Below are 22896 nucleotides of genomic sequence, written 5' to 3' on the forward strand. Positions count from 1 at the left end.
AAAATATGATGCACACTGGCAATTTAAAAATAAATGACTCATGCATGCATGATATTTGTCCCCATCTGACACTGGCCTCCCATTTAAATTAATTCAAAGACAGTTTCCCATGATGCCAGCATTTGCAATTACTATTAATAAATCACAAGGACAAACTCTAAACAGAGTAGGAATATTCCTATCTGAATCTGTTTTCAGACATGGTCAGTTATATGTTAGTTTCTCTCAAGTTTGAAGAGTGTGTGACGTTAAAGTTAAAGTTGTAAATACTTCATCATAAGGGAAATTAGTCAAGCTCTCTGAAAGTGTTTTTACTCTTAATGTGGTGTACAGGAAGATATTAGAATAAGTTTTATCAATTTATCAGTCACTGTTTTTATCGATCCTGTTTTATATCATGTTTTTGTTTTTTATATCATTTTTACATCATGTCTTTGTTATTGCTTATTTTTCAATTTATATATCATTTTTATATGCATTTTACTAATTTTCTTTCATCTCTGACACTTCTATCATAGAGAAAGGGCAAATAGCTATATTAAAATATTACTTCTAATTACTTTTCTTTCAATGTGCATGAACCCATGCACTGGGCCACTAGTGTCTCAATATATTGCTAACATCATTCCAAGATACATTATTTTTTACACGTCCCATATCCTAGTATTTCATGATTTAAAGTGGGTTATGGTTGCCCAGCCGGTGTAGCTCAGTGATTGAGCATTGACCCATGAACCAGGAGATCATGGTTCAATTCTGAGTCAGGGCATATGTTCAGGTTCAGGCTCCATTCCCAGTATGGAACATGCAAGAGGCAGCCAATATGATTCTCTCTCATCGTTGATGTTTCTCTCTTTCTCTCTTCCCTTCTGAAATCAATATAAATATAAAGATATTTATATTTTTTAAATAAACAAATAAAGTAGGCTATGGTTAGTAAACATAGGTGTATGTGTGCATAAATACACATAGAAAACTAAACAGCATAATTTTTATAATAAGGATATCTGATTCATTTTCACTTTACTGTGAGCTCCTTGAGGATAAGAACTATCTTATGGCCTCTCCAACCATAGCACTCAGCACAAGCTATGTTTGTGTACAAAACATTTGCTGAAGGAATTTATTATAAATGAAGAATATAAGAAATGAATACTGTCACTGTTTATATACCAGATTTTTTAAAACTAGGTCATATCTCACTTTAGGTTATATAAGTAAATAATATAGTTTTAAATTTTAATAAAATAGTTTTGTTCAGCAGAGTGGTAAGTAAATGTGAACTATCTGGGAAACTTCCACCATTCTCAGGTGTTGGTGGAAGGAAGGAGTTTTACTGCAGCTATTTATATAAAGAAGAGATTAGGGCATTCTTCAATATTTCAAAAGAATGTAACAAAAGATCTGCAGACAACATTTCATTTCCCTTATTTGATCAAGAGTAACCTAATATTGGAGGAATCTATATAAAAGGAAATAATAGTCAAATAAACAGCAGATTTCTAATACAGTGGATGGAAATGAACCTGAATTATATATGCAAAATACATTATTTTATATACACATACATATGTATGTCTAACTATAAAATTTTTAATTGAGTGAACTGAAATTAAATCATAAAAATTAGTAAAAAATAAAGATTATTACAATATTATGTATACTATTTAAGCTAAAATTGGAACATTCATTAAAAATGTTAGCTACAATTTGAGTTTATGTGCCAATTAAGCCTCATGAGGTAAAATGTTTTCTGTGAAACAGCCAAAGACAAAACAAACAAAAATAGCTCTTTTTGGAAAAGCCAACCTCTAGAAAAATACCCTGAACCAACCTACTACTGTTCAATGACAGGACAGGTCTCCTAAAAATTAGTGCCATGAACTATTGCATTTTATCACAATTCAATTATTATTTCATTTTGTGAATATAGGAAAAGTTAATATTGCTTATACAGGGGAGAAAATATAATTGCTGTAGTTATGAACAGTGCTTTGAAAACTTTAAGATCTAAAAGACCCTAATGATTTAAATAGTGTTACAGCAAATCTTTATATTTTTCTGCACTGTATCAGTTCAAAGGTACTGGCCTTTTTTTTCCCCCATTGGTTTTTTTAAATTCTTTTTTTAATATATATGTATTGATTTCAGAGAGGAAGGGAGAGGGAGAGGGAGAAACATCAATGATGAAAGAGAATCATTGGTTGGCTGCCTCCTGTATGCCCTCTACTGGGGATCGAGTCCACAACCCAGGCATGTGCCCTTGACTAGAATTGAACCCAGGACCCTTCAGTCTGCAGGCAGCTCCATCCCCACTGATTTTTAGAGAGAGTGGAAAAGAGAGGGAAAGACAAAGAGAAACATTGATGTGAAACACATGGATTGGTTGCTTCTTGCACACATCTGACCAGGGCCCAGGCTGGGGAAGAGTTTGCAACCAAGGTATGGGCCCTTGACCGGAATCAAACTCGGGACCACAGGCCAACACTTTATCCACTGAGCCAAACCAACTAGGGTAGTACTGGCCTTCTTAAATACCAGTTAAGCTTTCACACTTTCAGAAGGCAGAACTGGAGACAAAAAAGTAGTTATGGAAATTATGTTGGAAAATTAGTCTTGGTAAAATCTGAAGGCAGATGCTTCATAAGAAAGTATCATTTGGCAGATGGGGTTTTTTTGTTTTTGTTTTTAATATATTTTATTGATTTTTTTACAGAGAGGAAGGGAGAGGGATAGAGAGCTAGAAACATCAATGAGAGAGAATCATTGACCAGCTGCCTCTTGCACACCCCCTTCTGGGGATGTGCCCACAACCAATGTACATGCCCTTGACCAGAATCGAACCTGGGACCTTTCAGTCCGCAGGCTGACACTCTATCCACTGAGCCAAACCGATTTTGGCGGCAGATGGTTTTTTTAAATGTAAAGATGTGATATGGGTTATGTGGAAGAGAATTAATGAAGATGGACAGATGGGTGAAGAACCAATAAATAAAGCAATTCTGTTCAAAAACGTTACACATAAGACTGGATTTGAGTTACACTGAGATTCAGTGATTACCAGAAAATTAAAAAACTTAGTAGTCTGGAGTCTGGAAATCTGCTAGATAAATCTATATATAGCATTAAGAAAATAATACAATCTGAAAGATAATTTGGTACAAGTAAAACTTTGAAAAGCTAGAGGTTGAAATTCATGAAATCTTAAAATAATGAAGTCCCAGTCTAATTATTTTGGTATATCAAGTGCGCTGAAAATAAAAGCCCAAGGCCAAAGTAAACACTGAATGGTTCTTCCAAAGGGGGGGGGGGGGGAATCACACAAAGTAAACTGAGTTGTCTTTATACATTTGAGAGAATGTTGAGTGAGGTTATGAGATTGGGAGTTCAGACCATGACCATGGAACAGTGTAGAAAGAACTAAAATCATCTTCACAGACTACCTAGACTTAAATTTTTCTGATGAGAATACTGAGACCCAAAGAAGTTATGTGATTGGCCCAATATCATAAAACCACCCAGCAGAAGAATTATAATTAGATCAAAATATTTCTGACTTCTCAGAAACTTTATACCACTTTACCAATCATGATGGCTTTGGCCATATTAGCACATAGTAATTAAATTAAACAACCAACCTCCAGCAGGCGTGGCTCAGTGGTTGAGTGTCAACCTATGAACCAGGAAGTCATGATTCAATTCCTGGTCAGGGCACAATGCCTGGGTTGCGGGCTCAATTCCCAGTGTGGGGTGTGCAAGAGGCAGCCAATCAATGATTCTCTTTCATCATTCATGTTTCTCTCTCTTCCTCTCTTAAGTCAATAAAAATATTTTTTAATTAAAAAACCAAGCAAAGGCCTTTTCTAAAAATATATACATATGCAAAGCATCCCCTCGGGAGTTCGACCCATTTGGATTTTGATCGTTCACTATGATATGTGCTGACCACCAGGAGGCGGTACAGAACAAAGAAAGGTCCCGGTCAGCAGCTGGCAGCCGCTAAGGACCCTACCCAAGCACGAATTTTGTGCACTGGGTCTCTAGTATTTATATAAGTACTAGAGGCCCGATGCACGGAATTCGTGCAAGAGTAGGCCTTCCTTCTCCCCAGCTGCCGGCACCAGGGACCAGGACTGGCTTCCCTCCAACTGCACACAGGCACTGGAGACCTGGGCTGGCTTCCCTCCAACCGCCTGCAGGCACCAGGGACCCGGGCTGGCTTCTCCATGGCCCCGGCTTTATGTTGGTCTAATTAGCATATACCCTTTTATTATTATAGATATATCACTCAAAAATCTAATCTCATGTTTTTGGACAGAGTTGTTTTATTTATTGGTTCTCCAGCCATCTGTCCATCTTCATTAATTCTCTTCCACCCAACCTATATCACACATCCTTACATTTTTTAAAAACCATCTGCCAAATGATTCTTTAGTATGAAGCATGTCTTCAAATTTTGCCAAATTTTAACCAAAAATGTAATTAACATCACAAATCATTTCCAAAGACAAGATACTCTAATTTTAAAAATACTTAAGAGGTTTGTTCTAAAGCACTTTTTTGCATTCTATTACTTCTAGTATACTATTGATTTTGCCTGATAACCTTAATCTCTTTATCCAACATAAAAAAAAAAAAAAATTAAACACACATTAGCATAATTCAAAATAATACTAATACTCAAAATAATTTTCAGGAATCCATAGCAAATTACCAAGGAATAGGAAATATCTCTTTAACTGGCTATAAGATACACTAGATAATAATTTAAAACATTTGTTATACCAAACTGATTGAAAATTGGATAATTTTAATCTTGCAGGGGAAATTAAGTTAAATTACTTTTTATTTCATGGGGCCCAGGATTTCACTCCTCTCCTGCCAATGGAAAAATTTCCTTTCCCATGATTCTCCTAATTTCAATACAACACCTTAGGATCTTAGGGTTCTTTCTTGCCTTTCCCATTCCATGTTTCTAATTTCTTTCTCAGACACAGAGAAATCTAACTCCCATTATCCTCCATATAACCTATTTGCTCAAAGTAACCAACCTACCAATGTAACTACTCTGGTTGACTCTTATACATGCCATCTCTGAAACCCTCCCTCCAAAAACCCATTTCCTCAAACACTGGGAACATTACTGCCCTTACTGCTAAACTTCCCAGGGTATCTATATAGTCAAGCCTGAAGGGAAGGGGAATAACAAACAGAGGCGAAGGGAAGGGATTCAGTCATTATTTTAAATTATTTGCCTTAATAGTTGACCCCTCTCCTATTCTCCATCTTTCAACATGATATCTTTCCATAACTCCCCTATTAAGGACTTATTAGCTAACTGGCTATATTTGCTTTTGCAAATTTGACTTCACCATTAAACATAAGAATGTTCTAGAAGTGGTACTCAATTGTTAAACTTGACAATTTCCATCAAACTGGAAAAAAAAATCATGATATAATGAACCATATTAAACCCCTTAAAGCAGAAAAATAACAAAAACCTAAAAACACCATGAACACTCAATTCACAAAGACAACAATATGCATCAAAAAAAGCATGTAAGATTTAGTCAATCTATTACAATATGTAAAATTTATATAGTGCACTTTTTTAAATATATTTTATTGATTTTACATAGAGAAGAATTGAGAGGGACAGAGAGTTAGAAACATCGATGAGAGAGAAACATCGACCAGCTGCCTCTTGCACACCACCCACTGGGGATGTGCCCGCAACCAAGATACATGCCCTTGACCAGAATCAAACCCAGGACCTTTCAGTCCACAGGCTGACGCTCTATCCACTGAGCCAAACCGGTCCCGGCTATACAGTGCACTTTTATAATATTCTAATTTACTTTATAATTACTTAGGGTTCCATAGAAGGATACTCAATTCTTTTTTTTTTTTAATATATATATTTTTTATTGATTTTTTACAGAGAGGAAGAGAGAAGGATAGAGAGTTAGAAACATCGATGAGAGAGAATCATCGATCAGCTGCCTCTTGCACACCCCCCACTGGGGATGTGCCCACAACCAAGGTACATGCCCTTGACCGGAATCGAACCTGGGACCTTTCAGTCTGCAGACTGACGCTCTATCCACTGAGCCAAACTGGTTTCGGCAGGATACTCAATTCTTGACTATGAAAGCTGAAAAAGTAAAAATCTGCTCAGCCATTCATTCATCAGGATGAGGTAACATCACCATAAGGCCAGCTGCAAATTTAATAGGAAATATTCTCTCAGACACACTGTAGCCAAAAGTATCATAACAAGCTCCTTTTTTGAGTGACTACTATGTTGTTACTCACTGAGAAGTCCTATTGTCTAAAATCAGAAATATCAAAAACACTGCTGTTTAAACATTAATCAGTAAGAATGAAACATCCCACTTCTGCCGGGAGGAGCTACTTCACCTGGACACAGAGAAGCAGGCTCAATTTCCAAGGTATGTACAAAGGTTCAGAGGAGGGGTTTTTGAACACAACATTCCATATAAATGTTAACTTTGTAGTTTCCAAGACAACAATACCCTGAGTCTACTGCAAAGTTGAGACCAGATATTGACCCCATTTATACATAGCCCTGCTTTGTTTTAAGTCCATCAAAATATAGCTTCATTTAAATTTCATTTGAACTCCACCCTTCCTCTAAATTAGGGGTGTCGAACTCAATCAGAGAAGGGGGCAAAATCTAAAATCCAGCCTAAATCGCGGGCCGAATGGTTTACTGAACAGTCATAAACTGACAATGTCATAAACTGACAGCGGAGTGCAGTGATGACAGCGCGGTGCGGGCCACATTGCAAGGCCTGGCGGGCTGGATTTGGCCCGCGGGCCTTGTGTTTGACACATGTGCTCTAAATCCTACAACAATTTTATCTTTTCCTTTGTTTGGTGAAATGCCTCCCTGGTACCTGTTATATAATCTCCCTCACTGAAACAAGCCAGAAAATTTGACTTTGTCAGACTATATGTTTGTCCCTGAAGGTCTTGGGGTGGTAAAGCTGAACAAAAAAGGTGACAGTTGCAGCCCTATGGTTCATGATCATGAAGCTCACATAATTATGTGTAACATTGAGACCCGGAAGACAAGGACAAGGTAATTAACTGGTTAAAGCATCACAATTTTAGCTATCAGAGACACAAGTCATGAAACAAGAAAACAGGCTTTATTTTCATCAACTAACCAAAAGTTATACACCCCTTATATGGTCACTGAGTTAGCCAACTAGAGAAAGATCCACTGGTAGAAAACTGGGTGAATATCTTCCCATTTTCTCCTCACTGTTGATGATGCCCACTAACATTTAACAAGTTGGGAGTTTGATGGTGGTTGAAAAGAATGACATCAAAATTCAGACACCAACCGTTCTTTGCAGTGTTGCCATGAAAAGGAGAAAACAAACTGAACCACTTTTAGAAAAAAAAGGAATTGATCTTCTAGAAAAGATTACTATGTGTAAATAATTACCTATCAAGATTTGTTGGGACATACTTCTGCTTCCACAAATATTTAGCTTTTCAGTCATATATAAAAATAAAAATAAAAAAGCCACTAGAATTTAAAACCCAGACAAAAGTTCTTTGGAATATAAAAATTATATTAAAATAAATTTTACCTTAAACTCTGACAACCATTCCTCCACAACCCCTTTCTCTGAAGTGAACATCTTTCCACATCTGTTCTAAATCTTCAATCTGAAAATTAACATAGAAAATTGTTAAAATTTTAAGTATGTTTTCTTTTCTTTTCTTTTTTTAATATATTTTATTGATTTTTCACAGAGAGGAAGGTAGAGTGACAGAGAGTTAGAAACATCAAAGAGAGAGAAACATCGACCAGCTGCCTCTTGCACACCCCCCACTGGGGATGTGCCCGCAACCAAGGTACATGCCCTTGACTGGAATCAAACCCGGGACCCTTCACAGTCCACAGACCGACGCTCTATCCACTGAGCCAAACCGGTTTCAACTTAAGTATGTTTTCTTTATAGTCAGATTATTATAGGTAGAAATAAACCTATAAAATTTATTTCCTATTAGTAAAAGTAAAGCAATTTCAAACAGAAATTACTGGGTTCATTTCAAAACCAATATGCACAAACAAGCATTAAAAGGCAAGAATTTTGACAAAAGTGTAAGTGCCATAATATGATGAAATTGGCTCTGTAACTTTCAGCTTTCACGAATGCCAGCTGCAAAACATACTGAACATTTTTTCCTAGTTTCAAGTGAATAATTTCAAATAGATGATGCATCACAAGAAAATTGCAGAAAATATTTTAAAACTGTGTATTTTCAAAAGGACATGCATCCAAAATTGATTTTATAGAAGGCATTAAAGTAATTTAATTTGCTTATATTTCAGTTGTTTATAAGAATAACAGTCTACCTAGGCAAGCCACTTGGTTCCCTAAAAGCTTAATATTTATAAAACAAAACTAAAAGTGGTATTACCCAAGATAATGATTGTATTCAACAATAGCTATTCAGATGATTGGAATTACTTAAGTATAAAAAATTTAAAAAAGGAAGCTTAGGAAATGCAAAACAAATTATCTACAGCAAAACTTGTCAGAGTTCAATGTAGTTTTCTTCACCCACCCATCTATATAACAGTAGACTTAGAAACTGTTTCTTGAGAAAATCTTAGCTCTATCTAAATTTCCTAACCTCCTAATTCAGGTACAAAAACTGCATTAGGCTTCGGAATTTTCATCGGCATTATCAAGTAGTAGAAACTGAGACAGAATTGCCAGAAACTGAATCCTAATTATATTATACTGGGCATATAACCTTGAGCAACTTATTGGCCTTTTTTCATCTGTGAAATAGGGATAACCATAGTACCTACTTTTAAGTTGTGGTAAGAATTCCACAAAAAGTTGTAAATAAAGAACTTACTGCAGTACCTACAATAAAATATTATTATTATGCAGTAGTATTATTGAAGAATATCAACTCATACAGTCTCCGCTCAGCTATCTAAATATGCAGATGTCCCTTAATGAACAACACAAATTTTTAGCTAAAGATAAGTTGTAAAACTTATTGTTTAATTTCCATGAAAAACATTAAGAAAAATATATATATACATATTCATATTCAAGAAGAATTACTTGAGAATACACATTTTATTTTTCAGAATAAAAATGGCCCATTTCTAAATTCTAAATTTTATTCTTGGATCAAGTCAGACAATCAGAAAACCATCTATTTGTACAGTATTATTGATTTCATAAAACTGTGTATTCAGATAATCTGCACTACACTTTGGAATTATGTCCAAGCTTACTGAAAACACTGCTACACCACATTGTCCTCTTTTATTTTTTATCTCTATTATTGAAAGTATTATATAAGTCCCCTTTTTTCCCCCTATTACCTCCCCCCTACCCCTCCCTCCCCCCCAGCTCACTCCCCATCCCATTATTCCTTTTATGTCCAAAAGAGGGGGAAATTCACATCTTCCATTTTTAGTATCAGGAAAATCTATTCTTTACTAGTATACTTCCAATATCCCATCCTTTTCTCCTTTTTCCCTCCCCCCCCCTTCTTTCTGTAAATATGTATATATTAATTTCAGAGTAATGGAGAGGGAAAGAGAAATAGAAACATCAATGATGAGAGGGAATCCTTGATCGGTTGTCTCCCACATTGTATCGAGTCCAAAACCCGGGAATCGAACTATGACCTCCTGATTCATAGGTCAATGCTCAACCACTAAGCCATGCTGGCCGGGCTTGTTTTCTCTGTATCTGCAAATGTCTGAAGGCAAACAGGAAGGTGTCTGAATTTATTTTTCTTTATCTCCCTCCACCTTATTAAGGAATCTTAATGACTAGCCATTATAACAATATGAGAGTTCTCTAAAAATGTTTTTCTTTCTTTTTCATTTAGAAAGTTTTCCAATTCTAAGGGTTTGTCTATTGACGAGTAGGATCTTAATAGCTACTCAAACTAATATTCTGGAAGCAAGGGACATCCCCAAAGGAGAGTGCAAAAAAATGCAACCCTCACAAGATAAAGTTGGCTCCCAGAGTTAGAAACAGCCATTCCAAAATAGAGGGAATCATGTTTCCCACCCTCCTCACCCCCTTTTAAATGGGGTGTCTAGATTTCCTAAGGTCAAATCCACAGCCTACTTGGGTGCCTGCCATATGCATATATATTCTCCAACTAATGGAAAACAAGAATGAGAGGCCCTGTTTTTATCATCCCTGGAAGGAAATGGATATACAAAGAAAATTCCCTTGAGAGCTTAACTTGGCTGGACAGAGAGCAGGATGTACACAAGTGCAACCTCTAGATAGTGGAAGCCAGAGAGAAAGTATTCTCACTGGTCATAAGGTCAAGTTCTCAGGACATATGACAAGACAAAAAAGGAGAGACACCAGACACAGAGAGAAATACAGAATAAAATTCATAACTACTCATACCAAATAACCAAACATTGATAAGCCCAAGAAATTAGTTTTACAAATATTTTCTTTTGCCCTGGCCAGTTTGGCTGAGTGGATAGAGCGTCAGCCTACAAACTGAAGGGTCCTGGGTTTGATTCTGGTCAGGGCACATACTCAGATTGCAGGCTCAATCCCCAGTAGGAGGTGTGCAGGAAGCAATCAATGATTCTCTCTCATCATTGATGTTTCTCTCTCTCTCTCCCCCTCTCCTTTCCTCTTTGAAATCAATAAAAATATATTTTAAAAATATATTTTCTTTTGCTAATCTAAACTTAGAAAGGGGATAAAAAAGGACTCCAGCCACTGTGCTTCCACCAGACTGTGCTGGTAGAGAACTGGGAGTCTGATTTGGCAAGATTCTTATCTTTATGGGCTTGCTACAGGTCCTAGGATCTCTCTACTGTAGCAGCTTTAGGGTGAACAATGCCCAGCCAGTGAGTTTTTCTGTTTACAGTGCCAACTGTGGGATGGGGGTGAGGGGCGTAACTTTCCTCTACCCTCTCAGGTTTCTTTGACTAGTCTAATAATTAAATCTACATGAGACAGACTGACAAGAGAAAATAACCAAATTTAGTGATGGTGGGAGGTGAGTACTTAAAATATTGAGGCGATCATTTTGTAACGTATATGATTGTCTAATCACTATGCTATACACCTGAAACTAATACAAAATCACATTGAATGTAAAAAAAAATTAAAATACAAATTGATTATCATATATCAGTTTGAATGTTGAAGCAGTTATAAGGATCCAACTGTGTTCTATTAAGCTAAGTCATTAAAGAAATTTGTTAAAATGTGAAACAAAGCCACTCTTCCCAATACTTTTTTTGTTTAGGAAAATTTATTATAAAGATTATCCTTTTGCTACTAAATTCTGGTACCACTTTCATCATAAATCAGGTAATCATGTATGTGTAGGTCTGTTTCTGGCCACTCTGTTTCATTGTCCCTTTTTCCCCCGCTCCCTACTACCCCCGACTCTTATGATAATAACACACTGGCTTAATTACCCTAGTTTTTGGTAAGCTTTATAGTAAGCCTTGATATTTAGAAGTCCAAGTCCTTAAGCTCTGTTGTCCTTAAAGATTACTTAGACTATTCTTGATCCTTTGCATATCTCTGTTGATTCCTTTTAACCTTTTAAAAATTAGTCTCAGTCCTGACAGAATGGCTCAGTTGGTTGTGTCCTGTGTAACAAGAAAGGTTGCCAGTTTGATTCCTGGTCAGGGCACATAACTGTGTTATGGATTTGATCCCCAGGAACGACACATTCGAAAGGCAACCAACGAATGTTTCTCTTTCACATCAATGTTTCTCTCTCTCTCTTCCTCTCTCTAAACATGAGTGGGTAAGGATTAAAAAACAAACACACAAAAAAGAAATAAAAATTAGTCTTAATTTTAAGAAGAACATATTTTCGGCTGAGCCAAACCAACTAGGGCTATTTTGAATATTTGTAAGAATGTTACCTCAATTTTCTATGACTTGATGTAGACAAATTCTATTTGTGATAACTTTCTATCCTAATTTACTAAATAAACAATGGATAAATAAATAAAAAAAACACATCATGTACATTTATATTTACTGAGTTTCACTTTGCTTCACAAATGTGTATAACAGGATAAAAACAAACAAATCCATGCAAAAAGAAAATAGGAGTAAGAGTATAATATAAAGCAAAGGTAAGGTTAAATCAGGCCTGTTTTTTTTATTTTATTTTGTTTTGTTTTGTTTTGTTTTGTTCTGTGTGTGTGTGTTTTGAGACAGAGAACAGAAGCTTTGACTCTCATTTTATTAGCATCAGTGCAAGAGAATCAATTATGAGATCCATAATATGAAAGCAAACTAGTTACTCTACTAGTATGCATAACTCCATCTATTGAAAAAAATCCACCCCATTAACCGGTACACCTAGTAACCATTCTGCACTTATGAAGAGAAAAAAACAAAAGGCAAAATCTTATTAAAAGACAATGTATATATTTTTATGTCCTATGAACTGAATTTGGTAACTGTCAGGTTGGAAGCTCCAACGTATGGCCAAGCAGAAATGTGTGCTTAAATCCATTTATGGCTATGGTCCTACCAAACTGCTGCCAGCCTTCAAGGAAATTATAACCTAAAGTACAATGATTATTTGAGTAATGTTCCAAATAGAATATTAGATCAGTTAAAAGTAAGGGCTTCCAAATCAAATAAACAAAATAAGATACCTATATTTTAATACTGATAGAGTAAAACAAAGAGAAATTTCTAGGGCTCCTTGACATGAGAATTTCATGAATTATGGGAACAAAAACCCATTGGTGAAGCCCTAACTCAGGCTAGAATTAGATTTAAAAAATAAAGTAATGTAAGGGTTGATACAATTATGAAAACTGGAAGGTTTAAACAGGTTTTATGTTATGTCAACTTTGTCTGAATGTTTTATGGGAAAGGATGTCTGGCAGGGAACAATTCATCTACCAAAACTTGTTGATAAAAGTTCTAATGGAGACTACAGTTAAGATTTAATGGTTAATGGAGTTAAGATAAAAGATTAGAGGCAAGATGTTATGCTGTGCACAGCTTCATGAAAAGTAGCTGCATCTCTTTTATCTGATTGTATTGTGGAAATAGACATTGTGTCTCATCAGGAAACATTTCCCTGCCTTCCTGGGACTGAAGTCTGTCAGGTTTTTTTTCTTTTCACTATCAGAGGGAATGATCTGGAAGGTAATGACCTTTGCAGTCTCTTGAATCCATGCAATTGTGTAATACTGCCAGAAATATTTACCATTTATTCCAGCTGAAACCTGACAAGTTATTTGAAAAGATTTAATAACTTTTTTTAAAACAGGAATTTGGCAAAATCGGAAGCTGAATATTAAAGAGTATGATAGGAATTCTTAGAAATCATCTCTCTCCCCACCCCTCACACTCCATAGGTTTAGCTCAGTTGGTTGAGCTTCATCCCATATACCAGGAGGTCGCAGGTCAGGGCACATGCCCAGGTTTTGGCCTCAGTCCCCAATGTGGGACATGCAGGAGGCAGCGATCAATGTTTTTCTCTCATCCATGTTTCTATCTCACTCTCTCTTCTCCCTTCATCTCTCTGAAATAAATTTAAAAAACATGTTTTTAAAAATACATCCTCTCCTATGCTAAATAAAACAACATGAAAACTATGTACCCAAAGGGAAAAAAACTAAGTAGGGATGAAGTCGCTTGGGAGGAAGGACAACCTATGATATCGTTTGAGAAACTGAGAGCAATTGCCCTTATCTTACACAGGACATTGTGAAACCGGAAATGCAGCTCTAGAAGCAGTTCACAGCCCACCTATCATCCTCAATTCCTAAGACCAAAGAAAAAAAGAAAGCCATGTGTTTTTTAAGTACAGACATCTATAGAAGCACCTTGCTCAATATCTAGATATGGCTAGACATCTGGAAATCTTCTCTACTGCCTGTCTTCAGAACTCAGAAACTGAGAACATACTCTGCTCCAATCATTAGCCTTCATTTTTCTTGTTTCCATAGAAGTGCCTTTTATTAAACCCCTGATTTACTTGCATCATAGGACTAATTTTGGGAGCCCACCTGCATCACCACTTCCTGAAATGAATAACTGTTTAAATGATCTGACCTATGCTTAGACAGACTAGTTTAATGAGATATGGAACAATCTCTATGGACCCAACTTCTGGAATGTGATACTTCTCTCAGGAAGCTTCAGAGGAGGGAACTGTTGGGGTTCAGAACAAGTCACCCCAAGATGTGTGTCTGTGGTATTCAGACTATTCTGATCTAAAGACAACTGAAACCCTGTGGGCTCATAAGAGCATCTGTCCCCTACAACCCCTTAAACTAGGGGTGTCGAACTCAATCAGAGAAGGGGCCAAAATCTAAAATCCAGCCTAAATCACGGGCCGAATGGTTTACTGAACAGTCATAAACTGACAATGTCATAAACTGACAGTGGAGTGCAGTGATGACAGCGCGGTGCGGGCCACATTGCAAGGCCTGGCGGGCTGGATTTGGCCCGCGGGGCTTGTGTTTGACACATGTGCCTTAAGCCAACTAGAAGAATTTTAGTTAGGGGCATTACCCATAATAAGAGATCATCAGAGACTACCTTTCTTATAAGTACCACGTGCTAACCGATTGTGCCACTGGAGCTCCGAGACTACCTTTCTTGACCTATCTACCTGGCAGAGCAAACTACTAATTACTGAACATCTCCTCTTCTTATTGTCCTGTAATGACCACACACACTGTACCTCATTGTTAGCTCAAAATGCTCTCAATATACACCTCATTTTAACTTTCTGTCCCTGAGCCTCGTCTCTATGTGGGGTCTCTGACTCTCCTACTCATATTCTCCCCTCATTCAAGAAAAAAGGGTAAGGAAGAGAGAGAATGCCTTCCACCTAAGGAGACGTCCTTCCCTGAGCTCTTGATAACTTCCATATATAGCTCATTGGCCAGAGTTCAGTATTAATGGCCACACATAACATTATAGGAAGCTAAGCAAAATAATCTTTAACAGGGTGACACATAGCTAAAAATTTGGGTTCTACTCCTGAGAAAGAAGTGAAAAACAAATAGTTGTGAACAATCAACAGTCTGTTCTACAAGTGCCTTTTGTTATCTGATAGGGGCTAGTTTATGCTACTATTATAAATGAGCTCTTCTCTTTTTTTAAACTTTATGTTTTGTTCTTTGTAATTATAATTGCTAATTACAAGTATTTAGGAAAGCCATCCTTTTCCTGTGTATTCTGATTATTTCTACCAATCTTACTGAATTATTCAGACTTCTAGTAATTCTTTTTTTTTTTAATATATTTTATTGATTTTTCACAGAGAGGAAGAGAGAAGGATAGAGAGCTAGAAACATCGATGAGAGAGAAACATCGACCAGCTGCCTTTTGCACACCCCCTACTGGGGATGTGCCCGCAACCAAGGTACGCGCCCTTGACCGGAATCGAACCTGGGACCTTTCAGTCCCCAGGCCGACGCTCTAACCACTGAGCCAAACCGGTTTCAGCCAGACTTCTAGTAATTCTTATCTATTATCTTGAATATTCTAGATCAGAGGTTCCCAAACTTGTTTGTGCCGTAGACCCCTTGCCATGTTTTTCGGTTTTGGGTAGACCCCCTACTTACCTGATATTGATTTTTTTGTAAATTTCTAACTGTAGTGAAGTTTAGTGTTAAAAACTTGAAATAAAAACACGTTAAGTTTTATACATTTATTTATTGAATTTAAATTAAAACTACTCAAAATAAAATTTTGTATCTGTTATATAAAATATACGTAACATAAAATTTAATAAAAAATAATGTACCTACTTTTCTCCGGCATTCTCAAACAAAATAACACTGATTCACTATAATTTGTATGATAAACTACCAGTTTATATTTTTTTAAATGTTTTCTCAGCACTTTCCTATTCAAGATTCAGGAAACGAATGAACGTATTTTTCTCACATTCATATTTATAGAGTGACGAATTGAACAAGTCGGTGCAAGTTCGCGAAGCTTTGAGACAAAAATTGGCAAGAATGTTTACTGCGCGTATGCTTGTAACAAGATGATACTGGTATATCATTATGTGCAGGTTTTTATCCTACAACTTACACAATTTTATAAACATATATAATAAATTTTTTACTTCATAGGTACTTTTATAAATAATTTATATGTTTTTATATTATAAGATAATATGATGTAAGTAAATAGGTACTATCAGTGTATGTTGAGATCCACTATCGTGGACCCCCATTTTCATTTCATGGACCCCCAAATTTTTTTTTCGCTGACGTAGACCCCTTGCAGGTTGTCATAGACCCCTGGGGGTCGATATAGACCACTTTGGGAATCACTGTTCTAGATAGACAATCAAGTTAATTTAAATAACTGCTCTGACAGTTAAATTTTTTATTCTATTTCTTTTTTTTTAATATATTTTATTGATTTTATACAGAGAGGAAGGGAGAGAGATAGAGAGTTAGAAACATCGATGAGAGAGAGTCATCGATCAGCTGCCTCTTGCACACCCCCTACTGGGGATATGCCCGCAACCAAGGTACATGCCCTTGACCGGAATCGAACCCGGGACCCTTCAGTCCCCAAGCCGACGCTCTATCCATTGAGCCAAACCAGTCCCGGCTTTTATTCTATTTCAATATTAATCTCCAATTAATCTTACATATAAGAATTTTGTCATTTGATTGTCATGTCATATTTTACATTTCAAACATTTTAAACTTACAGGTATTAAAGTTTGCTGTCATGGACATGATATGAAGAGATGTTGGCACTACTGCTAAATTAACAAGATTCATAACATGTTATTTCATAAAAAGATTCCTGAACTTTTCAAAAATTAATAATCCAATTAGAAAAATATTAACCTGATTAGCTAATAAAACTGCTTGTTTGGTTCATAACTAAGTGAAATCTCTCACTACCACAGACAAATAACCAGAGCCAATCCACCCTTATCCCTCACACACTCACAAACAGATCTGCTAACACCTATACAAAGCACATTCTTATAACAGGTTAGTAACATGCACTTAATCTTAAAAGGTAAAGCTATGAATGAAAATTAAATGAAGATCATACAGTTGATTCTAAAGAGTGGACAAAAAAGAGATGGGAAACATAACTACTTACAGAAAAATAATTTAGGCGCTTAAGAGGGATTTTAAAATGTAACATAGTCACTAAAAAAAGGTTAATGCCACATTGGGCTGCATTAATAGAAAATATGTAGGACAAGGAAGTTAAATCAGTGACTCCAACAGAACATGATAGTTTAAGGATGCTGAAAAATGCTAGAATAGTGACTGGGGCCACCATTATTCCAATTGTTCCAATTACACCAATTATTCCAATGGAGATGGGAAATTTGGTAACAAGTTTTGGTGACTTGACTGTTGAGTGACATTGAAGTGTAAAAAAAAATGACAGCTGTCCTAACCTACCACACTCAATATTTAAAAGGAGAAAATAAAACATGAAACCACTCTAAATTGTAGAATGATAAATCAATGTAAGGTATCATTACCAGCATTGATTTGAGGAAATACTTTTTAACAAATAATCTCTGGCTAAGGATAGATTTTATTATTTTTTTAATTGTTAGGCTACAAACTTTTCAGAATGTGACAAAGTAAACTAAATTAAGTTTGTAAAAAAAACAATGTTCAGTGTAACTTCTTACTAGAATTTGAACTTCTTTAACAGATTTTTCAAACCTTTGAGAAATTTGAAGTGCTCAAAAATTTTACCTTAACCAGACTGTAGTGTTGCTTGTGACTATTTCTATAATTAATTTTATATCAGATAATTGATCAGGATTTAGCTCCTATACCTAGAATATATTTGCAAGGCTGGTTCTATAACAATTGGTACTAAGACTGAAAAAAAGTCAAATCTAACAGGCAAGTCAAATCTAACATAGCTCTTCAATGTAATTGTTTATAGTCATTTACCTAACAATTTAGAATTTCACAGGTAGAAGAAAAGAAATTTAGAGACCTAGTCTATCTATCTCACATTAAGAATCAAGGCACAGCCGAAACCGATTTGATTCAGTGGATAAAGTGTCGGTCTGTGGACTGAAAGGTCCCAGGTTCGATTCCGGTCAAGGGCATGTACCTTGGTTGTGGGCACATCTCCAGTAGGGGGTGTGCAGGAGGCAGCTGATGGATGATTCTCTCTCATTGATGTTTCTAATTCTCTATTCCTCTCTCTTCCTCTCTGTAAAAATCAATAAAATATTTTTTTTAAAAGAATCAAGGCATATACAGAGGTAAAATATAAGATCACTCTCCTAGTTACAGAAATATCAGAATCTCCAACTCCTGGATCCTTCTAACTAAACATCATATTGTTATTGCAGATTATAATCAGGAAAAATAAAAGGATAAACCTCTGTATTAATTTACTAACCAAGGTAAATGCAAGTACATTAAATAATTTAGGCAGTGCTTTCTGAGTTGACGTTAGAAGAAAAGAAAAAAAGGTTTCCCAGATGAAAATATAACTATTCAAGAAAGTTAAGCCATGTATGCATGCATATAAGCAAAACCAATGGATGAAAAACTCTGGAGAGGGAGGGCATGTATGGGAGTGTGTGTGTGTGGGGGGAATGTACACATATAATACCTTAGATATGTACACATATAATACCTTAATTTTAAAAAATGAACAAAGAAAATTAAGCCAAAACCAGTTTGGCTTATGGATAGAGTGTCGGCCTGTGGACTGAAAGGTCCCAGGTTTGATTCCGGTCAAGGACATGTACCTTGGTTGGGGGGCACATCCCCAGTAGGGTGTGCAGGAGGCAGCTAGTTGATATTTCTCTCTTATCGACATTTCTAGCTCTCTATCCCTCTCCCTTCCTCTCTGTGGAAAATCAATAAAGTATATTTAAAAAAAAAAAGAAAGAAAGTTAAAGAGTTTTCTTTCTTTTAAGCTTAATCAATGGACTTTTCAGGGCCTTTATATGCTAAATCTGTGTTATAAACATCTCCAAAAAAAGTGTTTAGAATGAAGTATTTTCCCAAAAACATTTGACCATGAATCCTTCACTGTTCAGACACAACTGGCATCATTGGGACTAAAGTCTGGAAAACACTTAGTGTGAGTCAAATGTTTCATACGTAGCAATAATAGATGTCCATGGATAATATCGATATTGTGATAATGTCTAATATTCCTCAAACACATATGTGTCCGGCACCATGTTAAGTGCTTTATGGGAATTTTCATTTAAACCTCACAGTCTTCTCAAGTGGTGATAATATAATCTCTACTTCACAAAAGAAGCAGGAGGAGCAGAAGGAAGAGGAGGAAGAGAAGGAGGAAAAGGAAGAGGAGAGGAAGAGAAGGAGGAGAAGGAAGATGAGGTGGAGGAAAGAAGGAAGAAAGGGAGGGAGGGAGGGAGGGAGGGAGGGAGGGAGGAGCTGCTGCTAGCCTAAACAAATAACCTGTCCAAGGTCACATACTAGTAAGTGGTTAAGGTTAAACCTCAAGCAGTCTAACTACAGAGACCCCATTCTCAATCACCATTCAACAATCCAATACTCTTTTATTCTTTTTTTTCTCCCTAATATTTCATTTAAAATTAAAAACTAGAATATTTTCATTCTAAAATAAATTGGTAGGGAAAAATAAATTACATGGATGATTCTCTTTGGCAGCCAAGTTGAAAAGTATAGGGTCACAGAAAAAACATGGTAGGATACTGGAGTCAGTCTTTATTTCACAATTAGACCCAGCTCTGGCATTTGTTAGCCTGTGATTTTCAGAAAATTCTTGGTTTCAGTATTTTTTTTGCAATTACTGGAATGAAGAAAAAGAAAAGAGATGAAAAAGTGTATCACTGGTATTTACTATAGTGACCTCAGAACTGTTAATAATGGTGCTCTTACTGTGAAAAGTAGTTATCAACATCTGCATTATAGGAATGTTTTAGGGATTAAAAACAATACAAATATTAAACAAAGAATTTATATGCATAGCCCATGGACAAACATTGGTCAGGGAAGGCCTGACGAGGGGTCAGCAGCAGGATGGAGAGTGTCGAAGGGTGGCGGGCATTTGTAATACTTAAAACAATAAAGTTTTTTAAAAGGTAAAAAATAGCCCTAGTTGGTTTGGCTCAGTGGATAAAGCTTTGGCCTGCAGATAGAAAGGTCCTGGATTCAATTTTGGTCAAGGGCACATGGCCAGTGCTCAATCCCCAGAGGTGTATGTGCAGAAGGCAGACTATCAATGATTCTCTCTATCTCTCTCTCCCTCTCCCTTCCTCTCTGAAATCAATAAAATATATTAAAGATAATAAAAATGCTCTCTTTAAAAAAAGGTAAAAAAAAAAAATAACAATACAAATAAAGCACTGGCACACCATAGACATAAATAATGATAGCTCTCATTATCACTAACAAAATATTTATCAATTTGACAATTGAGAATGAATTTCAGGATCTTACACTTCCTGAAACGAGATGGAGGGAGAATGAGAGGAAGGCTTTATTAGATTATAGTGCCCTCCAGATACTGCCATCTTTATTTATGCTTCACTGATTAACATTCTGATTTAGTAACCTAATCTACTGCCACTGCCTCCAATTATTTCACCACCAATTTATTCCTTACCTCCTTTACAGTATTTATTGGTTCTCATCATATACTCTCGATGGTCTTATAAATAAATCTATTGGTTCTTCCTCAATACTCATTCTTTCTCTTTAACCTTGTCACAAGTGTCTTCCTTTCTGAAACTCTACTAGGAAGATGTCACTGACTTTAGAATTCTATCACCCATGTAACCATCCTTCTGATTTTCTGTACTTCTCCAGTAGTTTAGTTGATTTGCACAGTTCTACTTTCCCTACTTAGTGGATGCTTTCACCCAATCCATTTCTAAAATATTTCCACCTTCTTCCCTATTCCTCTATCAGGATGCACTTGAAGTTTCATAATTTTCCCTAAAAGTCTCTCCCTCTTCTAAACTATTAAAGTGTGTACGTTTTAGGGGCTATGTTGTCACTCTGTCCACCACTGTAATATCTATGGGTTGACAAATGAGCAGGAAACTTGAAATTTAGGGATGAAGAGAGTGTATATATACCTAGCAAGTTTAAAGAGGCCAAATGGGCAACTTGTTATGCTCCACATGGGCAGAGGAGGGTAGTGTAGTATGTGTATGTTAATTAGGACCAGTACCCTAACTCAATTAATTAAATGTTATTGACAATGGAAGGGGGGGAAAAAAACAAAAAAACCCAGAAGGGCTCAAAAAAAGTTAAAAATAGCTGAAACCAGTTTGGCTCAGTGGATAGAGCGTCAGCCTGCGGATTGAAAAGTCCCAGGTTCGATTCTGGTCAAGGGCATGTACCTTGGTTGGGGCACATCCCCAGGGGGTGTGCAGGAGGCAGCTGGTCGAAGTTTCTCTCTCATCAATGTTTCTAACTCCCTATCCCTCTCCCTTCCTCTCTGTAAAAAGTCAATAAAATATATATTTTTAAAAAGGATAAAAATATCCGAGACCGGTTTGGCTCAATGGATAGAGCGTCGGCTTGGGGACTGAAGGGTCCTGGGTTCGATTCTGGTCAAGGGCATGTACCTTGGTTGCGGGCATATCCCCAGTAGGGGGTGTGCAAGAGGCAGCTGATCGATGACTCTCTCATCGATGTTTCTAACTCTGTCTCTCTCCCTTCCTCTCTGTACAAAATCAATAAAATATATTTTTTAAAAAAAAGGATAAAAATAGAGTTCATAATTGCTTGACCAATTTTAGCACTTTTAAGGCTTACATTATTCTCTAAATTTCCAAGTCTATAAATCACTCTATCGATATAACCTGAAATAATTTTCATAGTACAGTTTAAGAACTCAAATACAATGTTTTCATTAAGTCTCGTGCAAATAACTAAATGAATCTTTATGCATTTATATGAGAAAGCAACTAATGTTCATCAGCTAATCAAAAGACTTTTTGTTCAAGAAACACACACCAAACAAATATCACTTAACATTTACTACTACAAGGCTACACTGACACAAGCCTCAACAATGGCAAATATTTAAAAAACAGTAGGAAAGTACTGTTTCCAAAATTCCTTGATCTTACATCACATTCTTTACAAGGTACAAACAAAATTCAGGAATACAAATTGTTTTTGAACACCCAATAAATTAAAATGTGAATTATATAAAGTGCATTATATTGCCCAACTGGCTCAGCAGTTGAGCATCAAACTATGAACCAGGAGGTCATAGTTTGATTCCTGGTCAGGGCACATGCCCAAGTTGCAAGCTCAATCCCCAGTGGGAATGTGCAGGAGGCAGACAATCAATGAGTCTCTCTCATCATTAATGTTTCTCTCTCCTCTCCTCAATAAAAATATATTTTTAAAAATAAAAATAGCTCTAGCTGGTTTGGCTCAGTGGATAGAGCATTGGCCTGTAAAATCAAGGGTCCCGGGTTCGATTCCAGTCAAGGGCATGTACCTTGGTTGCGGGCACATCCCCAGTGGGGGGTGTGAAGGAGGCAGCTGATTGTTTCTCTTTCATTGATGTTTCTAACTTTCTATCCCTCTCCCTTCCTGTCTGTAAAAATCAATAAAATATATTTTTTAAGTAAAAATAAAATGCATTATGCAAATATTATCTCTTCTACTTAAAGAAAGTTAAAAACTATTTTCTCAACATGCTAAAAAAATTTGTCAAAAAAAATGCACAACTTTGAAACCCTAAAATTATTCTCATTTAAATGAGAAACAAGCCAAAGATGTTTACTATTTGCTACCATAATTTAACATTATCCTAGATATTCTGATAATTATAATTTTTTTAAAAAGGAATGAATATCAAATATTGGCAAGAAGATAAAACTATCATTTGCAATGCTATAACT

General features: G+C 36.2%; 1 protein-coding gene across 2 annotated transcripts in view; it reads right to left on the minus strand.

Annotated features, from left to right (window-relative positions):
* The window catches only part of HYCC1 (hyccin PI4KA lipid kinase complex subunit 1), a 66532-nt gene that overhangs the window by 35384 nt on the left and 8252 nt on the right, over positions 1–22896 (minus strand). For both annotated transcript variants that reach the window (XM_084896537.1, XM_084896538.1), the window contains exon 2: positions 7626–7704. In XM_084896537.1, the coding sequence (XP_084752663.1) occupies positions 7626–7676 (51 nt within the window). In that variant the 5' untranslated portion in view covers positions 7677–7704. The remainder of the gene's footprint in view (positions 1–7625; positions 7705–22896) is intronic.

The sequence above is a fragment of the Pipistrellus hanaki genome (genome assembly GCF_964339955.1).
Source record: "Pipistrellus hanaki genome assembly, chromosome: 10".
NCBI classification, from domain to species: domain Eukaryota; kingdom Metazoa; phylum Chordata; class Mammalia; order Chiroptera; family Vespertilionidae; genus Pipistrellus; species Pipistrellus hanaki.